Source organism: Anolis sagrei, chromosome 8 (assembly GCF_037176765.1).
Source record: "Anolis sagrei isolate rAnoSag1 chromosome 8, rAnoSag1.mat, whole genome shotgun sequence".
Taxonomy (NCBI): domain Eukaryota; kingdom Metazoa; phylum Chordata; class Lepidosauria; order Squamata; family Dactyloidae; genus Anolis; species Anolis sagrei.
In genome coordinates, this window is record NC_090028.1 from 41,127,375 (window position 1) to 41,151,007 (window position 23,633).

The following is a 23,633-nucleotide window of genomic DNA, read 5'->3' on the forward strand; positions in this document are numbered from 1 at the left end:
TGTTTGTTTGTGGGACTAACAGAACTCAAAAACCACTGAGTGAATTGACACCAAATTTGGACGAAATACACCTCTCAGGTCAACGAGTGACCATCACTCATAAAAACACTGAAAAACACAGCGGAAGAGACTTAAAAAGCAAAAAAACCCAACAACAACAACCCTATATTGCAATTGTTCCATCTCCCAGGAGCCTGGTTTGCCTTTCCTTACAGTTGCTTGAAGTTGCTCCCTGTTGCATTTTCTCCCAGGGCTGCTGCAGCTCTGCAAGAGCTCTGAAAGTTAACAGTTTCAAAGGCTGGAAAGCCAGTCTGTAGGCATCTTTGCAACTATTGGCCTAGAGAGCAGCTCTTTGGGTTGAGAGCCCGCCCCTTCTCCTGGGTCTGATATCTCCATTTTGGAATCTCCCCTGCCTTTTTAGTTAGAGAAGGAACTTCAGATATGCTGGTGGTTGGTCAGGCTAGCTCTGGAAAAATCATTATAAGTACTATTGAGAACTAGGTAGGAAGATTGAGATAGATATTGAGAACTAGGTAGGAAGATTGAGATAAATATTGAGAAACAGATAGAAAGATAAAGATAATTATTGAGATATAGATTGAAGATATTAAGATATTAAGACTACTAAGATACTATAGATAGCTAAGCTTGATTGAGTGATTGAGTTATAGCTGATTGAGAAATTGAAGATTGAGGTATTATAGATAGGGAAGCCTACTGAGAAATTGAGTTATATAGTTATAGAGAGAGAGATTTCACTGCTTTGTCTCCAGAACTAACCTTAAGCTATAGATAGGGAAAAAACTGCTTTTTTCTAACCATGACAGCTTAGGGTTAGGGTGAAAAGATTCCAGAATCTTATCTGCCATTCTGGGAAAAAGTCAATTCAGTGCCTGGAAGAGAATCCTTTTTTTGATGTTCAACCTTTAATAGTCTCAGTTGCTGAATATCTCAAGCTTCCAAAGAAAGACACCCGCAGTTCACTCAGACATAGAGAGCAGCACATCTTAGTTTATTTTCATAACGTCTGGGTGTAACGGCACAACAATTCATGCACAAAACCACACATATATATGTAAACACACATATATACACATGCACACACACACATACATATACACACACAATCCATACCTAGAACTCTACTATTTACTCTGTTCATGTTTATTGGAATATTTGCTCCTTCTGCTTTTCTTTGGATGCTCCAGTACTGTTTCTAAATGCTTGGCTGATCTTTTAAGTTAATGTGATGCTAGAAATTTGATGACTTAAGAAAAGTTTTGTTTGGGGAAAGGGATTCTCATTAAGTAGAAAGACCCTCATTTTATTCCCCCCTCAGTAGCTAAACCTTCGGACACTGGGCTGCAGGGTGGCAAAAAAAAAGTTATTGTGCTAATTGGGACAGTTCCATTGTGTGGAATATCGCTTAACAGCACTTTTTAGTAGTTACGATGCCTTCTTTTGGACGAAAGCTTGTCTAGAAAGTTTCTGAGAACTTTTCTTATGGGCGAGAAGTTGACTGGAGCCGTGGCAATTGGCCCAGCAATTGAGGATTCCCTCCCCTGCCTCCTTCCAAAATGTATATTGCGAGACTCATAAAGCCGAATGGCTTCATCAGAGCCATTATTGTTTCTTGGACAAATGCATTTATTCAGCATTTCCCCCCATCCATATTATTACGTTCCAAGTCCGAATGGCTGCTTTAGGACCATTCCAGTCTATTGGGTAATGCATACACTATTTTGGAATATGAGCAAAGGATACTAAAAAATATGCCAGGAGTTCACGGCAGGGAGAGAAGGGAAATCTAAATGCAAAAGCACAGCAATAGTCACCAGCATGCATATATATATATATATATATATATATATATATATTCTTTATTTTGTGGTGCCATGTTTTGGAAATGGGAGCGGTTCCCTACAGAGCTCTCGGCATTTCAGTTATGAATCTGCGTCCCACCTTGGCTCCCTTTCTAAGCTGCATAGGCACATCTGAGACGGGAAACAGAAGGTGGAAAAGGGATGAGAAGGAACTTGAAGTGGACTTCCCTCTCAGTTCCAGTCCTGAAATGGGTCAAGTGTTGGTTAAACTGGATTATTTATTTATTTATTTATTTATTTAGAATCATAGAATCAAAGAGTTGGAAGAGACCTCCTGGGCCATCCAGTCCAACCCCATTCTGTTAAGAAGCAGGAATATTGCATTCAAATCACCCCTGACAGATGGCCATCCAGCCTCTGTTTAAAAGCTTCCAAAGAAGGAGCCTCCACCACACTCCAGGGCAGAGAGTTCCACTGCTGAACGGCTCTCATAGTCAGGAAGTTCTTCCTCATGTTCAGATGGAATCTCCTTTCTTGTAGTTTGAAGCCATTGTTCCATTGCGTCCTAGTCTCCAGGGAAGCAGAAAACAAGCTTGCTCCCTCCTCCCTGTGGCTTCCTCTCACATATTTATACATGGCTATCATCTCCTCTCAGCTTTCTCTTCTTCAGGCTAAACATGCCCAGCTCCTTAAGCCGCTCCTCATAGGGCTTGTTCTCCAGACCCTTGATCATTTTAGTCGCCCTCCTCTGGACACATTCCAGCTTGTCAATATCTCTCTTGAATTGTGGTTCCCAGAATTGGACACAATATTCCAGGTGTGGTCTAACCAAAGCTGAATAGAGGGGTAGCATGACTTCCCTGGATCTAGGCACTAGGCTCCTCTTGATGCAGGCCAAAATCCCATTGGCTTTTTTTGCCACCACATCACATTCCTGGCTCATGTTTAACTTGTTGTCCACGAGGACTCCAAGATCTTTTTCACACGTCCTGCTCTCGAGCCAGGCATTGACCCCCATTCTGTCTCTTTGCATTTCTTTTTTTCTGCCTAAGTGGAGTATCTTGCATTTGTCACTGTTGAACTTCATTTTGTTAGTTTTGGACAATCATCTCTCTAATCTGTCAAGATCGTTTTGAATACTGCTCCTGTCCTCTGGAGTCTTGGTTCTCCCTCCCAATTTGGTGTCGTCTGCAAACTTGATGATCTTGCCTTCTAACCCTTCATCCAAGTTATTAATAAAGATGTTGAACAGGACTGGGCCCAGGACTCCACTTGTCACTTCTTTCCAGGATGAAGAGGAAGTCTATTCTGCGCCCTAGTCTCCAGGGAAGCAGAAAACAAGCTTGCTCCCTCCTCCCTGTGGCTTCCTCTCACATATTTATACATGGCTATCATGTCTCCTCTCAGCCTTCTCTTCTTCAGGCTAAACATGCCCAGCTCTTTAAGCCGCTCCTCATAGGGCTTGTTCTCCAGACCCTTGATCATTTTAGTCACCCTCCTCTGGACACATTCCAGCTTGTCAATATCTCTCTTCAATTGTGGTGCCCAGAATTGGACACAATATTCCAGATGTGGTCTAACCAAGGCAGAATAGAGAATGGGGAGCATGACTTCCCTAGATGTAGACACTAGATCTACTGGCAACAAAGATCTGCCTAGTCAAAGCCATGGTCTTCCCTGTAGTCACCTACGGATGTGAGAGCTGGACCTTAGGGAAGGCTGAGCGAAGGAAGAGAGATGCTTTTGAGCTGTGGTGTTGGAGGAAAGTGCTGAGAGTGCCTTGGACCATCAGAAGATCCAACCAGTCCATACTTAAGGAAAGAAAGCCTGACTGCTCACTGGAGGGAAGGAGACTAGAGACAAAGTTGAAGTCCTTTGACCACATCATGAGGAGACAGCAAAGCCTAGAGAAGACAATGATGCTGGGGAAAGTGGAAGGCAAAAGGAAGAGGGGCCGACCAAGGGCAAGATGGATGGATGGCATCCTTGAAGCGACTGGACTGACCTTGAAGGAGCTGGGGGTGGTGACGGCCGACAGGGAGCTCTGGCGTGGGCTAGTCCATGAGGTCACGAAGAGTCGGAGACGACTGAACGAATGAAAAACAACAGACACTAGATCTATGTGTGAGGGAAAGTGATATCTAAACAATTTTGTGCGCAGTCCAAATAATTTTGATAATGTTAGGGGGAAAAAATTGGACAAAGCAGATTTTCAATGTGTGGGCAGATCCATAGCTGTAACTTTTGTGTTTAAGGGGAATATCTCACTCTTGGGGCTTAATTTATAGCCTCTTTTATGACTTTTAATGTTCATTACTAAATTATCTATCTTTCTTGGGTCTCTCTATCATTTTTTTTTGTGCATTAGAGAATGTGGATTTGTGTGTGTGTTGATACATTTTCTGTTTGCATCTGGGTATAAGCAACATCCCTACAAATATTCCAAACCATAAAACACAGCATAGTGGGAAGAGCAGAAGGCTTTGGAGTAATACTCTATTGGCATTTTTCTTTGAAATTACCGTTTGTTGCTGTTTTGGGAGAAAGCCATGAATTTGCTGCGATTAGTACACCCGTAACAATCTGGAATTAATTCCTCATCTCAGCCATATGACTCCTCTAATGGTCTTTTTTCACATTCCACACAAACCCCTACATATGTAGCCTTTTAGAGCACAAAAACAGGACGTTTCTTAATGGTAATCTATATGGGATTTGGACGCAGGTCAAATATTCATAGAAGGGCTGAATTAATTTACCTTGACCATGCAAATAAACATATTCAATGCTGATTATCTTTACCTTCCCTTCTTTGTTGCTTTCTATGATAGCCTTTTAACAATACTGGTTGTTTATGGATGTCAGTAAATTAGTAACTATTAAAGGGATATGGATTACGGGAGATGAGCTTTTGATCCTCAGGCAACTATTAGCCATGATGCCAAACTCTCTGTGCATGCAACTGTTCTGTTTTCTTTTGTAAGAAGAAAATGCATAAATATATACATACAATTGTCTCAATTTGGCACAAATAGTCCCCGTTAGCCCTTTGCTATTCCACTTTTCCTGAGCTCTGTGAGTGCAGCATTTTTCCAAATGAAGCAGAGAGTGTTTGAGGACCGGGACATCCGTAGGGATACCAAGGTGCTTGTCTATAAAGCTATTGTCCTCCCAACCCTGCTATATACCTGCGAGACGTGGACTGTCTACAGACGTCAACAGTGACACTGAAATACAACACCGCCTGAGCTCTGTGAGTGCAGCTTTTCCGAATGAAACAGAGAGTGTTTGAGGACCGGGACATCCGTACGGATACCAAGGTGCTTGTTTATAAAGCTATTGTCCTCCCAACCCTGCTATATGCCTGTGAAACGTGGACTGTCTACAGACGTCAACATTGACACCGAAATACAACACTGCCTGAGCTCTGTGAGTGCAGCTTTTCCGAATGAAGCAGAGAGTGTTTGAGGACTGGGACATCCGTAGGGATACCAAGGTGCTTGTCTATAAAGCTATTGTCCTCCCAGCCCTGCTATATACCTGCAAAACGTGGACTGTCTACAGACGTCAACATTGACACCGAAATACAACACCGCCTGAGCTCTGTGAGTGCAGCTTTTCCAAATGAAGCAGAGAGTGCTTGAGGACCGGGACATCTGTACAGATACCAAGGTGCATGTCTATAAAGCTATTGTCCTCCCAACCCTGCTATATGCCTGCGAAACGTGGACTGTCTACAGACATCACATGCAACTCCTGGAACGATTCCATCAGCGCTGCCTTTGGAAAATCCTGCAAATTTTTTGGGAAGACAAGTGAACAAATGTCAGCGTGCTGGAAGAAGCAAAGACCGCCAGCATTGAAGCGACGGTCCTCTGCCATCAACTCTGCTGGATCGGCCACGTTGTCTGGATGCCCGACCACCGTCTCCCAAAGCAGTTACTCTACTCTGAACTCAAGATCAGAAAACGGAATGTTGGAAAAGAGATTGAAAGACGGGCTCAAAGCCAACCTTGAAAACTCTGGTGTAGACACTGAGAACTGGAAAGCCCTGGCCCTTGAGCGCTCCAGCTGGAGGTCAGCTGTGACCAGCAGTGCTGCAGAATTTGAAGAGGCACGAATGGAGGGTGAAAGAGAGAAACGTGCCAAGAGGAAGGCGTGTCAAGCCAACCCCGACCGGGACCTCCTCCCACCTGAAAACCAATGCCCTCACTGCGGGAGAAGATACAAGTCAAGATACAAGTCATGCCTCTTCAAATTCTACAGCACTGCTGGTCACAGCTGACCTCCAGTTAGAGAGCTAAAGGGCTAGGGCCTCCCAGTTCTCAGTGCCTATGCCAGAGTTTTTAAGGTTGGCTTTGTGTCCATCTTTCAATCACTTTTCCTTCTCGCCAACATTCCATTTTCTGTTCTTGAATTTGGAGTAGAGCAACTGCTTTGGAAGACGGTGGTCAGGGATCCAGACAATGTGGCCTGTTTAGCGGTGTTGATGGTGGAGGAGCATCGCTTCAGTACTGGTTGTCTTTGCTTCTTCCAGCACGCTGACATTTGTCCACCTGTCTTCCCAAAAGATTTGCATGATTTTTCGGAGGCAACGCTGATGGAATCGTTCCAGGAATTGCATGTGACATCTGTAGACAGTCCACGTCTTGCGGGCATATAGCAGGTTTGGGAGGACAAATAGCTTTATATACAAGCACCTTGGTATCCCTACGGATGTCCCAGTCCTCAAACACTCTGTGCTTCATTTGGAAGAATGCTGCACTGGCAGAGCTTAGGCAGTGTTGCATTTCAGTGTCAATGTTGATGTCTGTAGACAGTCCACGTCTCGCAGGCGTATAGCAGGGTTAGGAGGACAAATAGCTTTATAAACAAGCACCTTGGTATCCCTATGGATGTCCCGGTCCTCAAACACTCTGTGCTTCATTTGGAAGAATGCTGCACTGGTAGAGCTCAGGCAGTGTTGCATTTCAGTGTCAATGTTGATGTCTGTAGACAGTCCACGTCTCGCAGGCGTATAGCAGGGTTGGGAGGACAAATAGCTTTATAAACAAGCACCTTGGTCTCCCTACAGATGTCCCGGACCTCAAACACTCTGTGCTTCATTTGGAAGAATGCTGCACCCGCAGAGCTCAGGCAGTGTTGCATTTCAGTGTCAATGTTGATGTCTGTAGACAGTCCACATCTCGCAGGCATATAGCAGGGTTGGGAGGACAAATAGCTTTATAAACAAGCACCTTGGTATCCCTACGGATGTCCCAGTCCTCAAACACTTTGTGCTTCATTTGGAAGAATGCTGCACTCAGAGAGCTCAGGCGGTGTTGTATTTCAGTGTCAATGTTGACTTTTGTAGAGAGGTGGCTGCCGAGGGAGTGGAAAGGGTTAGGTGTAGGTCATTTCTGGCATTGGAGCTGTATTTTTGGCGTTGTTGACAGCTGGAAAAGCACTTTCGTTTTCTCGATGTTTAATGACAGGCCGAGCTTCTCGTATGCTTCTGCGAAGGTGTTTAGAGTGGCTTGTAGGTCTTCTTCTGAATGTGCACAGACGACGTTGTCATCAGCATATTGGAGTTCTATAACAGATGTTGTTGTAAACTTGGTTTTGGCTTTCAGTCTGCTGAGATTAAATAGCTTGCCATTTGTCCAACAGATGATTTCCACTCTGGTGGGAAGCTTCCCATCAACAAGGTGAAGTATCATAGTGATGAAGATGGAAAATAAGGTTGGGGCAATAGTCAGTGCAGAATCATATAATTTTGGCCTTGTCTACACTGTCATACAAAGCAGTTTGAAACTGTGCTGTATGGTCAGTGTAGACTCTTCTCATGTAGATTAGCTGCATTGAACGGCATTATATCGTTCTAATCTGACCATATAATGCAGTTCAGATGGCATAATTTGGCAGTGTAGAACCAGCCTCCATTAGAAAACCATTCAATCTCTGGAAATCTAATGAATTGTACTAAAATAAAGAAAAATAGCTTCAGCCATAAGCCATGTCAACCTGATAATCATCATGAAAGCAGCTTTTGAGATCTGAAAATACCCTCAGAATTTCAGAACCTATTCTGTTTGATGCTCTTCCTTGGACTCGGCGTTCAGGCGCACCATCTCATGAAACTTAATGTGATGTGATGTGATTGATGCAAGCTGACACACTGTGTCGCAAACCAACATATCAGATCATGAATTTGAAAGAAAAGAAAACAAAACAAAGCTTTTTCTCTCTCTCAAAGGCTAAATTAACTGAGGAACATTAAGAGGAAAGGAGGAACAGTTCTACACAAGATGGGAAAAATGGCTTTTCTCTCCTCCCTTTGACCAAGAGGTATTCTTCATTCCTGTTGCAAGCTGAATCCCACCACGCCAGACTATAAAATATCGGGTTAGCTCAGCTTCAAGGAGACCTGGTGGGCCATCCAGTCCAACCCCCTACCAAGAAGCATTCAAAACACCCCGGACAGATGGCCATCCAGTCTCTTTTTTAAAGCTTCCAAAGAAGGAACTTCCACTACACTCCGGGGCAGAGAGTTCCACTGCTGAACGGCTCTCACAGTCAGGAAGTTCTTCCTCATGTTTCAATGGAATCTCCTTTCTTGTAGTTTGAAGCCATTGTTCCATTGCGTCCTAGTCTCCAGGGAAGCAGAAAACAAGCTTGCTCCCTCCTTCGTGTGGCTTCCTCTCACATATTTATACATGGCTATCATGTCTCCTCTCAGCCTTCTTCAGGCTAAACATGCCCAGGTCTTTAAGCCGCTCCTCATAGGGCTTATTCTCCGTATATGAACCCGCACGCTCTCTTCGTTTATCCGGAGAGGCCCTGCTCACGATCCCACCTGCGTTGCAAGTGCGGCTGGTGGGGACAAGGGACAGGGCCTTTTCTGTGGTAGCCCCACAACTCTGGAACTCCCTCCCCAAGGACATCAGACAAGCCCCTACGTTGGCCATCTTTAGGAAGAGTCTGAAGACCTGGCTATTCCAGTGTGCCTTTCCAGAATAGGAAAACCCCAGCAACACGTCCCAAAAGCACTTTATTAGAGATTAAGATTGTCCTCACATTGCACCTATCCAAAAATCCTTATATTTCACTCAGCACACTCAGCACTTTTTAATCTGTACCCTTTACATTTGCTCGGCCTAGTTTTTATTGTATCACGGTGTGTTGTTTTATTGTTTACTGTTATTGCTTTAATGTTGTTGATTTGCTTTGGTTTATATGTAATTGTTGTATTGTTGTTTTATTGTGGCCTTGGCCTTTGTAAGTCACATCGAGTCCTTCGGGAGATGCTAGCAGGGTACAAATAAAGATAATAATAATAATAATAATAATAATAATAATAATAATAGTTCTCCAGACCCAGATGAATATATAACTAGGATAGAATGTTGGAGAGGAAAGGGGTGTGCAGACAATCCTAAATCATTGGTAAAGTGCATTTAGGGACATATTGCTAGGAGTTTCCTTATTCTGGGAAGGCACACTGGAACAACCATGTCTTCAAGCTCCTCCTAAAGACTGCCAGAGTTGGGGCATGCCTGATGTCCTTGGGGAGTGAGTTCCCGAGCCGAGGGGCCACCACTGAGAAAGCTCTCATCACACTTGCGATGGAGGTGGGAGCGCGAGCAGGGCCTCTCCAGATGATCAAAGAGATCGTGTGGGTTCATATACAGAAATGCGGTCACGCAGCTAGGCAGGTCCCAAACTATTCAGGGCTTTGTAGGTAAGAACCTGCACCTTGAATTGGGTCTGGAAAATGAATGGCAGCCAGTGGAGGCCCTTAAACAGGAGGGTTGACCGCTCCCTGCAAGGAGCACCAGTTAACAACCTGGCATGCCTGATGTCCTTGGGGAGTGAGTTCCAGAGTCGAGGGGCCACCACCTAGAAGGCCCTCTCTCTCGTCCCCACCAATCATGCTTGCGATAGAGGTGGGAGCGTGAGCAGGGCTCCCCAGATGATCAAAGAGATCGTGTAAGTTCGTATACAGAAATGCGGTCACGAAGGTAGGCGGGTCCCAAACCGTTCAGGGCTTTGTAGGTAAGAACCTGCACCTTGAATTGGGACTAGAAAATGAATGGCTGCCAATGGAGCTCCTTAAACAGGAGAGTTGACCGCTCCCTGCAAGGAGCACCCATTAACAACCTGGCATGCCTGATGTCCTTGGGGAGTGAGTTCCAGAGACGAGGGGCCACCACCAAGAAGGCCCTGTCCCTCGTCCCCACCAATTGCGCTTGCGATGGAGGTGGGAGCGTGAGCAGGGCCTCTCCAGATGATCGAAGAGATCGTGTGGGTTCATATACAGAAGGTAGACAGGTCCCAAACCATTTAGGGCTTTGTAGGTAAGAACCTGCACCTTGAATTGGGACCGGAAAATGAACGGCAGCCAGTGGAGCTCCTTAAACAATCGGGTTGACCGCTCCCTGTAAGGAGCACCAGTGAACAACCTGGCAGCCGCCCGTTGAACCAATTGAAATTTCCAGGCCGTTTTCAAGGGCAGCCCCACGTAGAGTGCATCACAGTAGTCCAATCTGGAGGTGACTAAGGCATGGAGCACCCTGGCTTTCCTTCACTGATAATTTTGCTTTCTGGGACAGTCGCTCAGTGGCATTTCTCTCCTCAACTCTGAGAAAGTATTCTCTTAGAATGACTTTCACATGATTATATTTTGCAAGACACATTCGCAACTAGTATGTGTGCGTGTGTGTGTGTGTGATCTATGACTTGAAAAGAGCGAGCCCGCAGCCCCCGAATCCTCCCAACTACCATCTGATAAAAATGGTATAAATTACTTGCCTGCTTATCTCGGCCCGGTTATTTTAAGATCTCACTGCCCACAACCAGTTTTGAGCCGTAATTAATGGTCGAGGCAACCCAAGAGAAATGGGCAACCGGCTTTGCCCCCTAGATACAAGCAAATTGCAGGCATTGTTATCTTCTGCAAAACTGATCTCCAGGATTATTATTCTTATTTCTATTTTATTTTTTTATATGGCTGCCGCTGTAAACAACCCACCACTTCTTTTGCTCTTACACTTTTTGACCCTCACTGTGTATAGATATTTATATATTATTCATGCCGGATTAAAAATTGATGCGCTCTTTACTGCCGTGGTACTGCACAGTGACAATACAAATTAACTTATTGTGTACTTAACTTTTCACATGACAGTGATGTGAAATTTTGATGGCCTCCAAAAGTTAGCCATAGGAAAAACAGCCCAGTGGTGAAGGGAAGCCACTTTCGGTGCTCTTCATGCGCTCCTGCTCGCTTAATGCGCTGGAATCGGTAACACGTTTGTGGAGATATTCCTGCTCAAACTTTTTTCAGCTGGAGTATGAGACTAAGTGGAGAAAGCATTTGTGGGGTGTAATTAAGTGTTATTTAGCTCACTCTGATTTGATCCTTCTTAAAAATTATTTTAGTAAATTGAATAATGAATGGCTGTTAATGCTTTAATGATTACAGCTCTTGATTAGGCTAATATCCTTGGTAGCTGTCACTGGCATCACCGACACATGGAAAATAGATTTTTTTTCTGTTTGATTGTAGGCCCTTCTCTGTCAGTATGTGATGACTGTGTTCAGTATGATGAGGAAAGATAAAACCCACCTGTAATGTATATAGACTACTGCAATGCGCTCTATGTGGGGTTGCCTTTGAAGACTGTTTGGAAGCTTCAAATTTATTTATTTATTTTACGTCATTTTTATCCCACCCATTTGAGCTCGAAAGTGACTAAGGGCGGCATACAGACGGGCAACAATTAGATGCCATATATAAATACATACATATCAGTTAAAAACAATTAAATCACACCATCTATATAAATAAAAAACGTAATGTTTGGGATTAACAGAACTCAAAAACTACTGGGCGAATTGACACCAAATTTGGACACAAGACACCTCTCAGGCCAATGAGTGACCATCACATATGAAAACACTGAGAAACACAGTGGAGAGGACTTAAAAGTCAAAAATGCAAAACTACACTACTGCACCTAATAACCCAATGTATGTCCTTCACTAAAAAAAATTGGTTTTGTCAATTGGGATGTATAGTTCACCTACAATCAAAGAGCCTTCTGAACCCCACCAACGATGGAATTGAATTAACCTACAACAACCCAGTGATTCCAGCCATGAAAGCCTCCAACAATACATTGAACATCTCTATGGAGAGAAGTGTTCCAAGAAACACGAAGACCTCACAACCTCTGAGGATGGTTGCCATCATGCCCGTAGCCAGGATTTCGTTTCGGGGGGGGGGGGGGGGGGCTGATTTTTTTTCAGGGTTTTTTTTGGGGGGGGGCTGAGTTTCGGGGGGGGGGCTAAGTCTGAGTGAAAGAGGGTCTAGCCTAGCAAACCTTTTGTATCATTACCCCAATACCCCCATGCATATGGGATATATTGAGTATGGTGATCAGATCATGATATGAATAAACATAACAGTTTAAATAATGCACCAGTAAGGCCTTTTCGCGAACCACCATGAGAATTTTGGGGGGGGGGGGGGCTGAAGCCCCTCAAGCCCTCCCCCCCCCAGCTACATGCCTGCTTGCCATAGATGCAGGCGAAATATCAGGAGAGAATGCTTCTAGAACATGGCCATATAGCCCGAAAAACCTACAACAACCTAGTGATTCCAGCCATGAAAGCCTTCGACAATACATTGAACATCTCTACGGGGAGAAAGTGTTCCAAGAGACACAAAGACCTCACTACCTCTGAGGATGCTTGCCATAGATGCAGATGAAATGTCAGGAGAGAATGCTTCTAGAACATGGCCATATAGCCTGAAAAACCTACAACAACCTAGTGATTCCAGCCATGAAAGCCTTCAACAATACATTGAACATCTCTACGGGGAGAAAGTGTTCCAAGACACACAAAAACCTCACAACCTCTGAGGATGCTTGCCATAGATGCAGACGAAATGTCAGGAGAGAATGCTTCTAGAACATGGCCCTATAGCCCGAAAAACCTACAACAACCCAATGCAATTTTCCTCTTGCATATCTGAAAGATAACAGTTCCACAATATATGTGTGCTTATCTGTTAATATTTGTTTTCTTCCCAAAAATATCCATTCCTAAATCTGAAAAATTACATCCGCAAGATAAGATATTTTGCCCCCCTCTCAACCTATATCTCCTTTGAGTTTTTGCAGTCCAGTGCCTGCTTTTATACCTCCACTTTGAGTCGTTGCAATGTCTTGCTTTGGGGAGCACTTCCACTAAACTTTGTATTCTTCCACAACTGCATCTGGTTCCAAGCATTTTCTCCTAACCATTGCGCCTGGTGGTTAGAGATTCCCTCAGCCAACCTTAACTTTCTTTTCAACTCGCTGAATTGCTCTGAACATTCTCATGTGGACGAGTTCCTTCAGCAAATAGAGTGTTCATGGACATCCCATGGCATCCGTTCAGCTGAGTCAATAGGTGCCAGAGGCTTCATTGTTGCGATGATAAAATCCCTTTGCACATTATAACATAGATTATATAAGCCAACAAGGTAATATGCAGATTCAGCTTTCGACTCCAAAGTGCAATTTCTCCATTAACAGCTCTTAAAATCCTTCTGCTGAAAATTCCAGAATGGTACCTGCCTCCTGTTTATAATTTAGTTCTCTGTGTGATCCAGTGCCCTTCCCTTGGGTTTGGAAACTGACATCTAAGCATCATACGAGGGGTATTTTTTAAGTAAGGTCCGTTTTGTTGTAGACACTAGTAGTTCACGCGCATACCGCAACGAGCACATGCGTCATGTACCGGCATGCCTCGGGAACAACTGTGCTCAGCTTCTGCTCTGTAGCTCACCTGTACGGTTCTGTTCTGTGCTTTAAACATGTTTAAGACTATCAACTCACGTGCTGCATGTGAGGTTCGCTCACAAAAACCGTATGGTTTTTGTATTGTCGAAGGCTTTCATGGCTGGAATCACTAGGTTCTTGTGGGTTTTTTCGGGCTATAGAGCCATGTTCTAGAGGCATTTCTCCTGACGTTTCGCCTGCATCTATGGCAAGTATCCTCAGAGGTAGTGAGGTTTTGTCAGCAAGGAACCTGCCTGCTGCAGAAATCCATCGACAGATTTGTGAAGCGTACGCTGAGACTGTTCTGAGTGAAAGCAAAGAGCATAAGTGGGTACGACAATTCAAAGATGGCCATGACAACGTCCGTGATGAAGACCGCTCCGGTCGCCCTTCTTTGATTACAGACGATTTGGTGGCTTCAGTTGAAGCGAGGATTCATGACGAGGGTATTTTAAAATGGGTTCAGAGGTATTTATTTATTATTTGGACTTATATGCCGCCACTCCCCTGGAGCTCGGAGTGGCTTACAAGAATAGCTAAAATCTAACAAAATTTAAAAGCAATTTAAAACAATTTAAAAACAGCAGTATCAAACATTAAAAACCTGTCGAAGCAGGTATGTCTTGCATGCCCTGCAGAAAGCTGGTAAGTCCCCCAAGGCACGGACTTCAGGTGGCAGAGTATTCCAGAGTGATAAGTGTTTGAACAAACTTGGCAACTATGTCGAAAAACAGAGTGAAGTATGTACTTTCTGAAAATATATTAATTTTTTTGAAATAAACTTTGTTGTGTACTTATGTTCAAACGGACTTTACTTTAAAAAAAATACCCCTCGTATTTACTCGAGTCAAATGCACCATCGAATCTAATGCAACCTCAATATGGGGGGAAAGAGTTATTTGAGTCTTGTACTTTCCATTGTCAAGAAATCATGTGATTTACAAGAAGTCAGTTAGCCAATGTGCTAAACAAGGAATTAAGCCTAAGTGGCAGCTTGTAATTGGATAACTTTTTCTGCAGTATCGTGAGTCTTGTCTATATAATGTGAGTTTGAGAAACACTCGGCGCGGCAGCCTCTTGAAAGTACCAAGACCTGTGTGTTTGGTATGGCTGACCATCTCTTCATGATCATGATGAAAATAAACCTCTCTGAGTCCCCCCCCCCCCGGGAGTTGAGAAGGGTGGGGTAAAAATGCTGTAAATAAATAAATAAATAAATAAATAAGTAAGTAAGCCTAACTTTTGTACTTCTCCTGAGACTGGGTGTTTGTCTTTCTGCCTCCTGCGACCAGACCCAATGCAGGGACCCTGAATTGGGATCCCTAACAGGATTTTGGACTAAGGACTCAAGGAGTTGGACATGGGGATTTTGCTCAGCCATGGAAACTCACTTGGTCACCTTGGGTAGGCCACAGCCTCACAGGAAGACAATGGCAACCCTTCTCTTGCCAAAAAGACCCTGTGGTTCAGATGCCTTAGTACCATCGTGGGTTGGAAACAATGCAGAGGCACACACAACGATTTCATGAAAATCATTACAATGAAATAATATATATTTTTTAAAAAATTAAGCATTACCATTACAGATTCATTTGGAAAAGAACAGATCCATGAGTGGACACGTGTAAAATTGATATGGGACAAATGCATCCCTCTGTTCCTATGGGAGACATATATGATCTCGGACTGAGGGTCAACAGCAATTTGTGGGTGCATGCTAGATATTAGATAGGCATTTAGCTAGGAAAGGTTGTATAATCCATTCCTTCCTCAGCTCTAAGGGACAAATGATTAGCAGTGATAGAAGTAAATACGTTTGATTATTTGAAAAGAACATAGGGATGGTTTTGCAGAAACACATCTGGATCGTGTGCACAAAGTCACTTGAGTAATTATTTTACAGTCTGTATGTGTATTGTGTGTATGTACATGTATGTGTGCCTGGACTGCAAATGGAAAGAAGGAGCCAACTTTGTCATATCGGCTTAATAGACTGTGTCTTCCGAAAGCCTTGGCTTTTTATGTAGATGGTCAGGCACATTTTATTTATTCATTTATTTCAGCAAATTAAAGTAAGCTAAATGCATTTGACCTCAGATGGCCCCGGTTTAAGTTAATTTGAGAGACAAAGCTCATAAAATTCCAGTAAAGCACATCAACAACTTCCCAGAATAGATTGAAATTGAAATGTGATTGCTGAAACATAACCTCCCAAGCCAGAGACATCATGAAGTTTTAGGGCGTCTCAGAATCAGAATATTCTGGAACAAAAATCTAACCCATACAAGAAGTAGACAACACAACGCAAGCAGACTATACAAGGGACGGGGAGGAAACATCCAATAGTTTTCCAGGATTGGGGATAATCATCAGTCTGGGTTGTTGTAGGTTTTTCAGGCTATATGGCCATGTTCTAGAAGCATTCTCTCCTGAGGTTTCACCTGCATCTATGGCAAGCATCCTCAGAGGTTGTGAGGTTGGCACAAATACCCAATGCACCCAAATTTGAAAACTGGTGGAGTTGGGGGGGATTGATTTTGTCATTTGGGAGTTGCTGGGATTTAGAGTTGAGTACAATCAGAGAACATACTGAACTCCACCAACGATGGAATTGAACCAAATTTGGCACACAGAAATCCCATGACCTGACCTTGAGTTTTGGAGTTGTAGTACACCTACATCCAGAGAAACAATGATAAAGCTGGACCAAATTTGGCACCAATACTTAATATGCCCGATTGTGAACACTGTGAAGTTTGGGTGAAATAGAGCTTGACATTTGGGAGTTGCCGTTGCTGGGATTTATAGTTCACCTACAATCAAAGAGCCACTTGAATCCCACCGATAGAATTGGACCAAACTTCCCACTCAGAACCCCCATGCCTTGAAGGGACTCACTAGCGTGAGACTCCCTCCAGTTTGCACGCTCTCCCTCTTCTGCACATGCACACCACGCTGCCCTGCACCGAGCACGCCTGCTCTTCCCTCCCTGCTTGGAGTCTCAGAAATAGCCCTCCAGTTGGGTGAGAAGCTGGCCAATCACTGCAGAGGAGGGCTTTTGGTGGGAGGATTCGCCATCTGTTTCCAAAAAGGAAGAGAAGGATAGGTGTAATGATTCTTACCTCGTAGGCCGAAGTAGGAGCCTGAGATATCTGTAGGCAGGCCTCCATTTTGGGAGTGTAAGCATAGGAAGCAGACATCTTGGGAGTGTAAGAGGAGAAGAGGGGAGGTGCTGGAGCTCTCTCTGGATTGGTTAGGACAGTTGGGAGGAGTTAAGCACTGAGAGGGAAAAGTGTCAACTTGACAGGAAGCAGGAGATGGGTTTTGGGAACAGAGAAGAAAGGGAGATTTTGGTGGGCTGAGATTTTTCTGTCAGAGAGCATTTGTGACAGGCGAGTCTGCATTATTGGCCAGGAGGGTTAAAGTAGACGCCTGGGTGCTTGTGTGGGTTTTTACACAAGTGGTTTGCTCTCTGGGGTCAGAGTAGTTTAGCTTTTAGAGGACTCTGCTTAGAGTGTAGCTAATTGCTCTAGGGACAACCTGATTAGGTTAGTCTGTGGAACTCACTTCTACTGGGTTTATTGTAGAGTGAGGACTTTTACTCATATCTAAGCCAAGTAACCGGTTTGCAGTAACTATTAAGATTATTGTACCTCAGTAACCAATTAAGCTTGTGTGCCTCATTAAAGAAGATAGTTGTTTGTTCTTATCAATCAATCTGTTATCTATTTCAACTTTTAAAGAAGCCTCAGTAGTGATTCATTCCTGTGGAAATAATTCTAGCTGTTTTAACATCTTTACATCACAGTCATGTCAGGGAGCTAAAGGAGAGCTGGTGGGCAGGAAGAAGAGTACCTCAGGGAACCATTCTTTAATATTCCCAAATTATTTTGGGTGGTGGCAGCAACTCTACCAGAGTATACACGTTACCTCAACATACATCTAAACGCTCCGTGCCAGAATCATATTGGTGTCCAGTTGGGCGATTAGTAATCAAGGTTCTTTATACTGATTCTTTTATAGTGGTACCAGCAGGTGGGATATATTACAAGAATATAATCTCCAGGATCCTGACTTTGTTATAATTGGTGGCAGCGGCGTGATTTGTATTCTGGAGTTATAATCATACACCCTTATTTGTTAAAATAGACAGAGAGATCATCGGTCTTCTCTGCTAAAGGGGTTCCTTACACCATCAGAAATAGATTTATGGTTTTGGACATCCTTCAATTTACACAAATTGGGTCTTTGCAGTTGTCCATGCCTGTGTATGTGAAATAGTCAGAAAGCTCTAGTCATAAGAGAGTACTTGGTTGCCTGCTCCCATTCTTGTTTTCTTTTTTATTGATGTAATACCAAGATGTATTTGGACATACTCTGAAACCATCTTGATCATGAAGATACATTTCTTGCCTTTCAAGGAATCCCCCCCCCCCAAAAAAAACATTGGCATTTATTTATTTTTTGCATATGATATGGGGGTGGGAGTAGCTGATGGCACTTTTGCTGCTAGCTAGATAGACACAGTTCTAGTGAGGAATAGTTTGCATGGATTTTCCTTTGAAAGTGTCTTAAACTCGAGTGAATGGTATAATATGTTATACTTACTTTGTACAAGTTGCTGTCTACATACAGATCTAGACATGTTCCAGTATTTCTGAACATATATTTTCTGATTATATATGAGACTAGCTGTACCCGCCATGCGTTGCTGTGGCAAACCTTCCCTCCCTCTTTCTCCTCCTTCTTTTTCTCTCTCCTTCCTTCCCTCCCTCTTTCCTTCTTTCCCTCTTTTTCTTTCTCTTCTTCTTTCTTCCTTCTCTACCTGTTTCTTTTCTCGCTTCCTTTGCTGTTTGGTTTCATCCTTCCTTGTCTCTTTCCTTCCTTCCTTCCCTCTTTCGTTCCTTCTCTCCTTCCTTCCTTCTTTCACTTTTTTATTTCCTTCTCTCTTTCCTTCCTTCTCTACCTTTCTTTCTTTCCTTCTCTCCTTCTTTCCCTCCTCCTCTCTTTCCTTCCTTCTCTATCTTCCTTTCTTTCTTTCCTTCTCTCCTTCTTTCCCTCCTCTCCCCTTCCTTCCTTCTCTACCCTGCTTTCTTTCTTTCCTTCCCTCCTTCCTTCCCTCTTTCTCTCCCTCATTTCTTCTCTATCTTTCTTTATTTCCTTCTTTCTCTCCTTCCCTCCTTCTTTCCCTCTTTCTCTCCCTCCTGTTTCATGTCATTTTAGTTGCCCTCAGCGCCCCCCCCCCCCCCCGCAGCTCCCATGCCCTCCCCGAGCGTGAGTGCTTACATCGGTCTGGTGGGCTTTCTCAGGCTGGGCTCGTGTAGAGGGAGGCAGGCAGACGGCTGTGCGCATGCGGAGGGAGATTTGGGCGCGGGGGAAGCTGGGAAATGGAGTCCTTCCTCGTCATTTTCCTCCTGAGGCCTCTGCGCATGCTCCGTGTTTTTCGGGTATTGTGCGTTTGTGTTGTTGCATATTGGTGTTTTGAGGGTTGTTGGTCATACCTTGGGGGAAGAGGTATTAGCAGGGCAAATGTGGTGAGATTTCGTCTGGTGGTTTAGCCGTTTTTGACCGCCTAATTACGACCTTAAGGTTCTTATATATATAGATTGTGTCAAATAATTAATTAAAATATTTAAAATATTTAAGAAAAGAAAGAAAGAAAGAAATAGGAGACAAATGTTATATAGTATGTTAATCTATAAGGTTCATCTCAAAAATGATTAATATGTAAAAGAAAACAATCCTCATGGTGGTGGGAACTATAAATGTTGTTTATGTATTAAAATAAATATATAATAATAAAAAAATCTTTAAAAAAGAAATAGATTTATCTGATGGTCTTTAGCAACCCCTCTGAAACCCCCTCATGATCCACCCCCCCCCCCAGGGGTCCCAACTCCCAGGTTGAAAAAATGCTGAATTAGGAAATGACATTTCTATCCCAGGATCAAAAATTGTGTTGGTGTAATCAGGGCCGTAGCCAGAAAAAAAATTCGGGTGGGGTTGAAATTTTCAGGGGGGGGGGGTTGAATATTTTGCAGGGGGGGTTGAAATCTGCCTCCTAGCTCACACTGAAGCAAAGAGCACAGCAGGGAGCAGAGGAGCCTTCAGTAGCCTGCAGCTCTGCCCCTGTCAACCACCTCCACCAAGTCTGGCCTCCTTAATGAGAGCATTCAACACCACCACCACCCGCCAACTTGGCTGCTTCACTACATTGGCTATTGCTGCAAGCAATGACAGTTGAATAAATTGCCAATATTTGCTTGAGATAGTGCTTGCAGTTCTGGAGGGACTCTTAATTTTTTGCATCTCATAGACTTAGCATGGGGATTTGGTTAACCAGTTAAAATTCATGAGTAAACCAGGTATTTTAAAAAAATCTGAAACATTTCGGGGGGGGGGGAGGGGTTGAATCCCTAAAACAGCCCACTCGCTACAGGCCTGGGTGTAATCCATATATAGATATTTTAAAAGGGTTGTAGGATTCAGCCCATATTAGGTGAGAAAGAGTCTGATATTTTAGTGTTTAACATGCCGCAAACTGCAATGGAGAAAGCAAGGGAGAGAGACTAACCCGCTGTTTGTCTGTTGTGCAGGTCACCGGCCTTTCCAGTGCAGATACTGCCCCTACAGTGCCTCTCAGAAGGGAAATCTGAAGACCCACGTTCTCTGTGTCCATCGCATGCCTTTTGACAACAGCCAGTATCCAGACCGCAGGTTCAAGCGCTCCAGAGTTGACTCCGAAGCTTCTGGGAATTTCGAGGAACCTGCAGCTGTCAAACCTGGGAGCTCAGCAGAGTTAACAGAGGAGGGCAGCAAGGCCCAGGAGTAAAGCCGCCGAACAAATCCATCTGTATATTGCAATATTATATTCCGCACCGTTTTTAGATATGCATTTGGGCAGCAGCGGGTTGGCTTCACTTTCTTGCCGAAAAAAAACAACAAATGCTGTGCAAATTCCCAGAAGCATACAGGAGATTTAAGACATTAAAGATATATAGAGATAGAGATATATAGATATTAAAAAGGAGGGGGGAAAAGGAAAAAAATAACCCCAGCCCTTGAAAATGGCTGTTAAACTGTTACCTGGCAACAAGTACTTCCAAACAATGTAGGTGGTGGGGATAAATCAAGTGGGTGTTCCCCCCCCCCCAGAAAACGTGAGCAGGTTGTAAAAAAAAAATAAACAAAAAGGGCATTTCCAGTATGAAAGTGATCTTTGTCCAGAAATAAAACTCTGACTAGACTTCTTAAAAAGAAAAGGAAAAAAATCCCCCACAGAACTGATACCGTCTTGCTTGATTTAATGTTGCCTTGAAGATGGTGGAAAAGGAAAGAGGGGGTGTCTCTGTGTTTTCACTGCCGAAAACACCTTTCTTCTAATATGATCCCGACCGCTGTCATTTGCCGAGCATAGTAATGAGACGTGTTGGTGCCAGTCAGACTGGAGCTGTCATTGCAGCGAAAATCAATTCCCTGGCACTCGAGGAGAAACGTTAGACGGCCCCAAAAGCTACGGTCAGCGCTGACCGATATTGAAAAGGATCGTGTTATTGCATTTTAATTTTTAAAAGATATATAGAGATATAGAGAGAGATATATAGACACACGCGCAGAGAGGCGGCCAAATGAATTCAAGGTTAGGAGAAAGAACTCCTGCAGTCGGATTTAGGGTATGAAGTCCTTTTGGGGGTGGGTTCGGTTAGTTTGGTTTGGTTAGTTCAACTTGCAGGATGGAGGGGAGAGCTTCCCTCCTGTTCTGTTCCTTTTTGACTAGCACAGTAGCTTTCTGCAGAGAGATTTAGACATAAGTAGTGCAGAGCATACTGGAGAGGGTCACCAGTGAGCCTTATAACAGTGCTTCTCAACCTTCCCAATGCCGCGACCCCTTAAAAGAGTTCCTCATGTTGTGGTGACCCCCAACCATAAAATTATTTTCATTGCTACTGTAATTTTGCTCCTGTTATGAACCATAATGTAACTATCTGACATGCAGGATGTATTTTCATTCACTGGACCACATTTGGCCAACACGCCATTCATTCACTGGACCACATTTGGCCAACACTGGACCACATTTGGCCAACACAAATCCCCAACACGCCCAAATTTGAATACTGGTGGGGTTGGGTTTGTCATTTGAGAATTGTAGTTGCTTGGATTTATAGCTCATCTACAATCAAAGAGCATTCTGAACTCCACCAACGATGGAACTGAACCAATCTTGGCACACAGAACTCCCATGACCAACAGAAAATACTGGAAAGGTTTGCTGGGTATTGACCTTCAGTTTTGGAGCTGTAGTTGAATTCCCAATATGCCCAAATGTGAACACTGGTGGAGTTTGGGGAAAATAGACCTTGACATTTGGGAGTTATAGTTGCTGGGATTTATAGTTCATCTACAATCAAAGAGCATTCTGAAGTCCACCAGTGATGGAACTGAACCAATCTTGGCACACAGAACTCCCATGACCAACAGAAAATACAGGAAGGGTTTACTGGGCATTGACCTTCAATTTTGGAGCTGTAGTTGAATCCCCAATATACCCAAATGTGAGTTTGGGGAAAATAGACCTTGACATTTGGGAGTTGTAGTTGCTGGGATTTATAGTTCATCTACAATCAAAGGGCATTCTGAACTCCACCAAAGATAGAATTTGGCCAAACTTCCCACACAGAACCCTCATGACTATGAATTGAATCACATGACCATCAGAAAACAATAGAAGGGTTTGGTGAGTATTGACTTTGAGTTTTGGAGTTGTAGAAAGACTTCAACAGTGATGGATCTGGACCAAACTTGGAATGAATACTCAATATGTCCAAATTTGAACATTGGAGGAGTTTGGGGAAAATAGACCTTGGCATTTGGGAGTTGTAGTTGCTGGGATTTATAGTTCACCTACAATCAAAGACCATTCTGAACCCCACCAACAATAGAATTGGACCTAACTTGGCACACAAAACTCCCATGACCAACAGAAAATCCTGGAAGGGTTTACTGGGCATTGACCTTCAGTTTTGGAGTTGTAGTTCACCTGCATCTAGAAAGCACGGTGGACTCAAACAATGATGGATCTGAACCAAACTTGGCTTAAATATTCAATATGCCCAAATGCTAACAGTGGTGGAGTTTGGGGAAAATAGAACTTGACATTTGGGAGTTGTAGTTGCTGGGATTTATAGTTCACCTACAATCAAAGAGCATTCTGAACCCCACCAATAATAGAATTGGACCTAACTTTCCACACAGAACCCAGATGACCAACAGAAAATACTGTCTTTGGCGACTCCTCTGACACCCCCTCATGACCCCCTGGGGTCCCAACCCCCAGGTTGAGAAACGCTGCCTTATATGTAGAGGTGATATTGGTGCAAAAAAGAGAGAAAAAGATATTATTCAATAGGATGTTTATTTCTATTCTGTTCTTTAAAAAAGAAAACTTGAATGAAGGATTCCCCAGTCAAGGTTAGTTTTCATTTATTAAGAGTGCTCTTTTAACAAGTGTTACAGACATAGTGCAGGAGGCCTTTTGTTTTGAACCGAAGTTCGAGCAATTTGATCTAAACTACGAATCCAGACATCCTGCTCTTTGTCTCTAGCGAAGCAAGATGAAGAACAATAAAAAATGAACAAAAAATAATAATAGTGTTAGCTAATATTTCTTTGGGTTGTTGATTTTTTTTTTGTAAGGAAAAAAAGAAGAAGTGTGTTCTATATTTTTGCAGATATTAGCTTTTTCTACTAATTGGCCCCTCCAAATTTGATCTGCGGCTTCCCACCCAAGATGCTTTGGAGAGATGGTAATGAAATACATAACTGAGACAAAAGAAAATGTAAAAAAAAGAAAAGAAAACGAGAGGAACGGAAGGAGAGAAGGCAGAGAAAAAGTAAGAACAGCACTGAATGGTTCTTACGTGAAAGATTTTTAGCCTTTTCGAGGACTTCCTTTACGAAACGTGGAATCGGCACTGTTTATGATGATAGGGAAGGAGGA

The 23,633-nt window shown here is 43.4% G+C and overlaps 1 protein-coding gene across 8 annotated transcripts in view; it reads left to right on the plus strand.

The window, feature by feature from the left end:
• ZNF536 (zinc finger protein 536) overlaps positions 1-21,679 on the plus strand; it is a 773,116-nt gene extending 751,437 nt beyond the window's left edge. For 7 of the 8 annotated variants that reach the window (XM_067471133.1, XM_060788164.2, XM_060788167.2 and 4 more), the window contains one exon: positions 20,230-21,679. In XM_067471133.1, coding sequence (XP_067327234.1) covers positions 20,230-20,465 — 236 coding nt within the window. In that variant the 3' untranslated portion in view covers positions 20,466-21,679. The remainder of the gene's footprint in view (positions 1-20,229) is intronic. The other variant, XM_067471136.1, reaches the window with a different exon arrangement.
• Positions 21,680-23,633: the final 1,954 nt, after the last annotated feature.